The sequence below is a fragment of the Mustelus asterias genome, chromosome 2, assembly GCF_964213995.1.
Source record: "Mustelus asterias chromosome 2, sMusAst1.hap1.1, whole genome shotgun sequence".
Classification (NCBI taxonomy): domain Eukaryota; kingdom Metazoa; phylum Chordata; class Chondrichthyes; order Carcharhiniformes; family Triakidae; genus Mustelus; species Mustelus asterias.
Window position 1 is genome coordinate 48,491,888 of NC_135802.1, and position 8,227 is coordinate 48,500,114.

The window sequence follows — 8,227 nt, forward strand, 5'->3', positions numbered from 1 at the left end:
ACTCGATGGGCCGAATGGCCTTACTTCCGCTCCTATGTCTTATGGTCTTATGGTCTTATAACGATCATAATTCTATCTCCTTCACGATAGCATTGGAAAGAGATAGGATCAGGCAGGCTAGGAAAGTGTTTCTCTGGAGTAAAGGGAAATACAGTGTCATCAGGGAGGAAATTAGACGGGTAAATTGGAAGGAGGCATTCTTGGGGAAAAGTACCGAAGGAAAGTGGAGGATTTTCAAGGAATGTTTGTCTGGAGCTCTGCATGACAACGTTCCGATGAGACAGGGGGGTGTTGGTAGGGTACGGGAACCGTGGTGCACAAAGGTTGTGATGAACCTGGTGAATAAGAAAAGAGAGGCGTACAGAAGGTTCAGAGAGCTAGGAGGTGTTAAGGATTTAGAGGAGTATACGGGATGTAGGAAGGAGCTTAAGAAGGAAATTAGGAGAGCGAGAAGGGGTCATGAGAAGACCTTGGCGGGTAAGATTAAGGAGAATCCCAAGGCTTTCTACAAATATGTCAAGAGTAAAAGGATGAGATGTGAAGGCATAGGACCCTTAAAAGGTGAAGGGGGAAAAGTTTGTGCGGAACCGTTAGAAATGGCGGAGGTGCTTAATGAATACTTTACCTCGGTATTCACGGTGGAAAGGGATCTGGGTGGTTGTACTGCTGGTTTGCGGTGGACAGAAAGGATCGAGCATGTGGACATAAAGAAAGAGGATGTGTTGGAACTATTGAATGGCATCAAGGTTGGTAAGTCGCCGGGACCGGATGGGATGTACCCCAGGTTACTGTGGGAGGCGAGGGAGGAGATTGCGGAGCCTTTGGCGATGATCTTTGCATCGTCGATGGAGACGGGAGAGGTTCCGGAGGATTGGAGGATTGCAGATGTGGTCCCTATATTCAAGAAAGGGAACAGGGACAGCCCGGGAAATTACCGACCGGTGAGTCTAACCTCAGTGGTTGGTAAGTTGATGGAGAGGATCCTGAGAGACAGGATTTATGATCACCTAGAGAAGTTTAGTATGATCAAAAGTAGTCAGCACGGCTTTGTCAAGGGCAGGTCGTGCCTTACGAGCCTGGTTGAGTTCTTTGAAAATGTGACCAAACACATTGACGAAGGAAGAGCGGTGGATGTGGTCTATATGGACTTCAGCAAGGCGTTCGATAAGGTCCCCCATGCAAGACTTCTTGAGAAAGTGAGAGGGCATGGGATCCAAGGGGCTGTTGCCTTGTGGATCCAGAACTGGCTTGCCTGCAGAAGGCAGAGAGTGGCTGTGGAGGGGTCTTTCTCTGCGTGGAGGTCAGTGACCAGTGGAGTGCCCCAGGGATCTGTTCTGGGACCCTTGCTGTTTGTCATTTTCATAAATGACCTGGATGAGGAAGTGGAGGGATGGGTTGGTAAGTTTGCTGACGACACCAAGGTAGGTGGTGTTGTGGATAGTTTGGAGGGATGTCAGAAGTTGCAGCGAGACATAGATAGAATGCAAGACTGGGCGGAGAAGTGGCAGATGGACTTCAACCCGGATAAGTGTGTAGTGATCCATTTTGGCAGATCCAATGGGATGAAGCAGCAGTATAATATGAAGGGTACCATTCTTAGCAGTGTAGAGGATCAGAAGGACCTTGGGGTCCGGGTCCATAGGACTCTTAAATCGGCCTCGCAGGTGGAGGATGTGGTCAAGAAGGCGTACGGCGTACTAGCCTTCATTAATCGAGGGATTGAGTTTAGGAGTCGGGAGATAACGCTGCAGCTTTATAGGACCCTGGTTAGACCCCACTTGGAGTACTGCGCGCAGTTCTGGTCACCTCATTACAGGAAAGATGTTGAAGCCATTGAAAGGGTGCAGAGGAGATTTACAAGGATGTTGCCTGGATTGGGGGGCATGCCTTATGAGGATAGGTTGAGGGAGCTTGGTCTCTTCTCCCTGGAGAGACGAAGGATGAGAGGTGACCTGATAGAGGTTTACAAGATGTTGAGAGGTCTGGATAGGGTAGACTCTCAGAGGCTATTTCCAAGGGCTGAAATGGTTGCTATGAGAGGACACCGGTTTAAGGTGCTGGGGGGTAGGTACAGAGGAGATGTCAGGGGTAAGTTTTTCACTCAGAGGGTGGTGGGTGAGTGGAATCGGCTGACGTTGGTGGTGGTGGAGGCAAACTCGTTGGGGTCTTTTAAGAGACTTCTGGATGAGTACATGGGATTTAATGGGATTGAGGGCTATAGATAGGCCTAGAGGTAGGGATATGATCGGCGCAACTTGTGGGCCGAAGGGCCTGTTTGTGCTGTGGCTTTCTATGTTCTATGTTCAAGAGGCCACAAAGGAAAGCAACCTAATTTTAAGAGATGCATTCCTACACTAAGTGGTCTTTAAAGCATGCCTTGTTTAAAATCAGCACGGAAGGGGACCTCTTTCAACATTGGTCTGATTTTCATGGGTGAATTTTCATGTTGGTTTAAAGCTGAGCAACTGCAGCCAAGTGCAGGGTATTTTAATTTCCAGGCTCATTATCATCTGACTGGTGGGTTTCCCACTCAATTTGCTGAACTGTCCTGGACACCACTTGCAGTGGGTCAGCTGGAGGCCAATGATCTGAGATCGGTTGAATGGTTAAACTGTTCTTTAATATTGGATGAAGGAAGCAATGAAGGGGGCAATGAGAATTGGTAGCATTAAAAATTCATTGTCAATTTTTGGACGCAGTGGTTGTTATCAGCAATCTGACATTGACCATTCCTGTTGAGGACTGCAATATGCAAACTTCATGCTGCTTCCTCATTTAAATGATTTCTGCTTTTGGCTGAATGCAATCACAAAAGGGTTGGTAAAAGCATGTAAGGCTAGCATGTGCTCCAACTAGTCCGAAGCTCTTAAAGACAGTCTGAATTAAAAGACGGTGCCACTGACTGTCAGAAGGAAATGGAGCAATACAGCAGAGAGGGCACTGAGGTACACAGATGCGGAAATGGAGGCTTTAGTCATGGAGCTGAATAGGAAGAGAGAGGCCATGCTTCTGTTGGAAGGCCAGGGGGTCCTCTTGGAACACCCCCTAAAAGAATGGGGAGCAGATGACCAGGAAAGAAAATTCCGCAGGCAGGATTTTTCCTGTATGTTTCTGACCCCCTCCATCAGGCTCAAATGTGGGTCAGGAGCCCATAATGTGTGGGAAATAGTCGGTGTGATTTTCCTTGGTGCATTTGGCCAATGAATGGCCAAAGGGTGGGCTTGCTGTCCAATGAAGGAGAGGAGGCGGGCTCTCCAAGCTTGAGAGCAATCAGATGCCCTCCATCCTGAAAGCTGATGGATGATTTGGCAGACAAGTGAGGGGAGGGGCTTCAAAGAGGAGGCGTCCTCTCCAAATTTTTTAAATTTAAAATTTAAAAATGGCCTTTGCAGCTGGGCCACCACCCAAGGTGTCAAAGAACCCAAGATAATGGCCTTAATCTGAGGTGATTCACTCACTGGCTATACAACATTTCTCATTTTTATTCCAGCAATATGATTGTCAAGGGGTCTGAACAGTCACTATTTTGGATTTAATTTTACTTTGATCAGGATAATTTTTATAAGAATATAGATTAAAGATGTTTAAAACTAAGGCGGTCTTGTCGGTACAGGCACAGTAGGGAGCGTCCCAGCCTCTGAACCAGAAGTTCTGGGTTCAGGTCTCACTCCAGGTCTTTATGGTCAAGCAAGCTGCGTTGATAACATGGCCAAACAGGTTGCGTGTCAACGTGTTAAATCTTTCAACGACTCCAATACAGGCAGCAAGAGCAGGAAAGATTCCTGAAGGTTAGCCATGTATATGATGGAAAGAAATTGGAAACTCTAGCATCACTATGCATAGCTCCAGGCTACAACATGCATGTAAGTGTGCATATTGCGACAGCAACTCGGACTCCTTGAGAGGCCAGTTGGCTGAATGGTGGTGTGAATTAGATTGATGTCGACAACACGGGATTCAATCCCCATTCTGGCTGGGTGGACCAGAGACTTGCCTCCATAGAAATCCTACATTGCAGAAGGAGGCCATTCGGCCCATCAAGTTGCACTGACTCTCTGTAAGAACATCTTTCTTAGACCCGCCTCCCCCAACCCTGTACATCTCCCATGGCTAATCCATCTAACCTACACATCTTTGGACTCCTTGCCCTACTTGTGGTAGAGGTAATGGCATTGGGGTTAAACCTATCTTTAGGCAGAGAACTTAAGCAGGAGAAAACTAACAGCAAATAGATTGTCAGGTAAATCTAATTCAATAACTGTATCAATATCATTGACTGGAGAAAATTTATAACGGAATATCTCTGGAATGGCCACTATCATTTAATTCATGTAAATTAATAGAATATTGAACAAGATTTTCTCAGATCTATTAAAACATCCTGCTTCCAATGGACATGTTAACATATCACACTGTTCAGAACGTCAGCTTAACAGGACAACTGTGGTGTATTCATTCTGCAGGCTTTTAAAATTTAATCTGGATTAGAGAGGCCAACAAAATGAACCTCCCTGGATGAGATCAGAAAGTCTTTTCGGCAGAAAAAAAGTAGATTGTTAAGTTTATGAAGTATTTGAAGTTGACGAGGAATTCTCATCACTAAAACCGTCATTCCTTTTTATCAGGTTGAAATGGAAAGAAAATAGTTTCCATCTCACCTGTGCCTCTCCACAGTGCCACTCCCAAAACACATACACACACACACACACACACAGACACACGTACGCACACAAAATTGAAAAGGGAAAGGAATAAAAAAAACATACTTGGCTTTGAGTTTGTGGACATCTTCCAACAAATTGTCTCTTTCAACTTCAATTCTGGCTTTATCCTTAGAGATCTGATCCACCTCTTGGCGCAGTTTCTTAAGCTCCTGTTCATAGATAGAGCCAATTTTGGAATTGCCTTTGCCCTTCAATTCTTGCAGTTCAGCATTAAGCATCTTGTTTTGTTGCTCCATAGACCTCACCTTCTCGATGTAGTTCGCAAAGCGGTTGTTCAGGTCAATTAGTTTTTCCTTCTCATCTGAGCGGCTGATTTTGAATTCATCGCTTACGGCGTCCAGTAGGGAAAAATCTAATGGGTCATCTTCAGCAGACATTGTGCCAGGAGCACTCTTGCTCAGCCAACTTGAGGCAGTAGATGGTGTAGAGAAGATCACTGATTTTGTGAAGGAGCGATGAATTGGTGAGGAATAGACAGATTGTGTACCTGATTTTGACTGAGTAGTCAATCTGCGGAATGATGAGTTGAAACTCGGGCGGGAAGCCATTATATATGTAAAAATTTTGCAAGGGTTCTTCTAGAACACAAGCTCCTACTCAATAGCACAGGGCTGGTCTGAAGTATTGCTTGCTATTTATTAGTGAGGTGACAGACTTCTCCAAAAATGCTTTACGATTATGGGGTGACAACTAATGTTATGACTGACATTGCAACTAACCAACCAAGAGATGATAATGGTTCTTAGCAACCATCCGTCAGAGATAATTTAGATAATCATTGTGGTTGAGAGTTGGAAAGTTCGTTGGTAAGCTGAATGCCCAATTTTGTGAAGTGGTGACACAGAAGTTCGTTACATATTGCGTTACTTCCACTTCAGTTTCTATCGGTCTTCCTGTACAGGATTTCACAAGTCAGTCATTTGCATTCAAATTATTCAAACATAGAAAACAAATTGGTTAAAAATTTATGTTCAAAGTAATTTACTCATCAACAAAAATAAATATTAGTCATTATTCAGAACAAGTATTGTTGATTCCCCACGGCCCTTCTCCAAATTGTACCTGAAAAGGTAATGCAATTGGAAGCAAAAATGAACATTAATTATTTATTGCCATTTTGCTTCTGACTAATAACAATTTCATCTCCAGATGCACTGCAGGGACAAACATGTCCCAGAAAATGTTGCCACTACTGGACATTGAACTAGCCTTTAGGTGCTATTTGTCTTAAAGGATAGGCTGATATTATCAAAAATAGGCTATAATCTGCTTCTGCAATTATTAATTATGTTAGTAGTTCTTTACACATAGTGATAGAGGTTGTGGTCAGTACAGTGCCTGTACATTAAAGCTTATTTGCAGATATTTAAAGAAACAGTTAGAAGCCATTATCACAGTTCCTCAGTAAATTTACCTAGCTCTTCTCTGAGTCAGACACAAGGGGGAAGAAATGGGATTACCCCTGAAAACAGGTGGGGGTTTAGCTCAGACCCTTTCCTTCTGCTGCAGGCACCATGTTTAATTTGTGCTGCTTGCTTTTTTCTATGATCTTGCTGTACACATCTGTAGGAGGCCTTCAAAAACAAAAAATGGTGGAAAATCTCAGCAGCTCCAACAGCTTCTGTAGGGAGAGATTAGAGCCACCGTTTTGAGTCTAGAACACCCTTCGTCAGACCCGGCAACAGATGCTGTCAGACCTGCTGAGATTTTCCAGCATTTTCTGTTTTTATTTCAGATTCCAACATCTGCAGAATTTTGCTTTTTTTTTATTCGGGGGACATGAGCGTCGCTGGCTGGCCAGCATTTATTGTCCATCCCTAATTGTCCTTGAGAAGGTTGCGGCGAGCTGCCTTCTTGAGTTGCTGCATCCATGTTCTTTGGGTTGACCCACAATGTGGATAGGCTCTGGGGAGTCAGGAGGTGAGTTACTCACCGCAGTATTCCTAGCCTCTGACCTGCTCTTGTAGCCACTGTGTTTATGTGGTGAGTCCAGTTGAGTTTCTGGTCAATGGTCATCCCAAGGATGTTGACAGTGGGGGTTTCAGTGATGGTTGCACCATTGAATGTTAAGGGGCGGTGGTTAGAGTTTCTCTTATTGGTGATGGTCATTGCCTGGCATTTGTGTGGCATGAATGTTACTTGCCACTTGGCAGCCCAAGCCTGGATATTGTCCAGATCTTGTTGTATTTGAACATGGATTGCTTCAGTATCTGAGGAGTCGCGAATGGTGCTGAACATTGTGCAATCATCTGCGAACATCCCCACTTCTGATCTTATGATGGAGGGAAGGTCATTGATGAAGCAGCTGAAGATTGTTGGGCCTGGGGTGTCGTGGAGCTGAGATGACTGACCCTCCACAACCACAAACATCTTCCTATGTACCAGGTATGATTCCAACCAGCGGAGAGTTTGCTCCCTGGTATCCTTATTGTGTGTGTGTGGGGGTGGGGCGGGGAGGTGGGGGGGTGTGTTTGCTGTTTTGGCAGGAGTAGGGAGGGGAGGTGGGTAGGTTGTACTCTTTGTACTCTAGCAAGAGGTCCTGCTAAAACATGCTCAGGAGAAGTGGCAAGAAGTACTATAAGTCAAGAAATTTTGCTCAGAGAATGTGAGTGCAGTGCACAAAGAATTTTAACAATCTGATATGAGTTGTCAAGGCGAATGAGTTCGTCATCAAATCCTACCAACTGCACCACAAGTCTCATGCACTGCTCGATTCATCACATCCTACCAACAATCTTTATCAACCAGTACTCAATCCAAAAATACATATGCTTTGCCTCACCCACAAACACTTAGTACTCGTACTTTTTGGCAGCTATTCAATTATGACCACCACATCACGCCACATTGCAGGATGCTCACACTTCCCTCTTTCATGCACTTCTGGTATAATTTCTGGTAGGCTTCTGTAAAATAGCTATGGTGATTTTGTTCAGCACAATTGGGTCATTGATGGGTCTTTTCCTGATTAGATCAATTCTTACTTAAGAGGCTAAATGAGGATAATTGAGGATCACTTCACTTAAGTTTGTGAAAAAATATGCGGGGACAAAACAGCAGGATTGCTAGATATTTGAAAATTCTTTGTGTTGCATAATTCTGTTCCAAGCCTTAACGGACAATACCTAAAAGTTTGCTCTAACTGAATCGCTATCACAATCTGAGTCTCCACTCCCGAGGATCTATTGCAGTATACATGAGCCCAGCTATCCAGTCAATAGCTGCTGGCATGTTTTATCAGTTCAAACAATTTGTGGAAAACTGCATGTGACAGCAACAGCCTGAATCATTGTTCCACATCATGTACAGGAGAAAATATGCTGTGAACAGATATCACTTCTGCTATGATTAAATTAACCACTTCAGTCTCTGGCTCTCACATCCGAAAAAATCTGATGCATACACAGTTACTGGTTTGTAAAATTTGGGAGGTCCTGGAGATTTGGGAGGCTGACGCTAAAGTGCATCATTTGGATTTTTCATGAAACACTATAGAGACAAGG

At 44.3% G+C, this 8,227-nt stretch overlaps 1 protein-coding gene across 1 annotated transcript in view; it reads right to left on the reverse strand.

The window, feature by feature from the left end:
• The window catches only part of LOC144507576 (vimentin-like), a 31,419-nt gene extending 25,861 nt beyond the window's left edge, over nucleotides 1-5,558 (reverse strand). Inside the window, exon 1 of the mRNA XM_078234728.1 lies at nucleotides 4,767-5,558. Within this exon, the coding sequence (XP_078090854.1) occupies nucleotides 4,767-5,272 (506 nt within the window). The 5' untranslated portion in view covers nucleotides 5,273-5,558. The remainder of the gene's footprint in view (nucleotides 1-4,766) is intronic.
• Nucleotides 5,559-8,227: the final 2,669 nt, after the last annotated feature.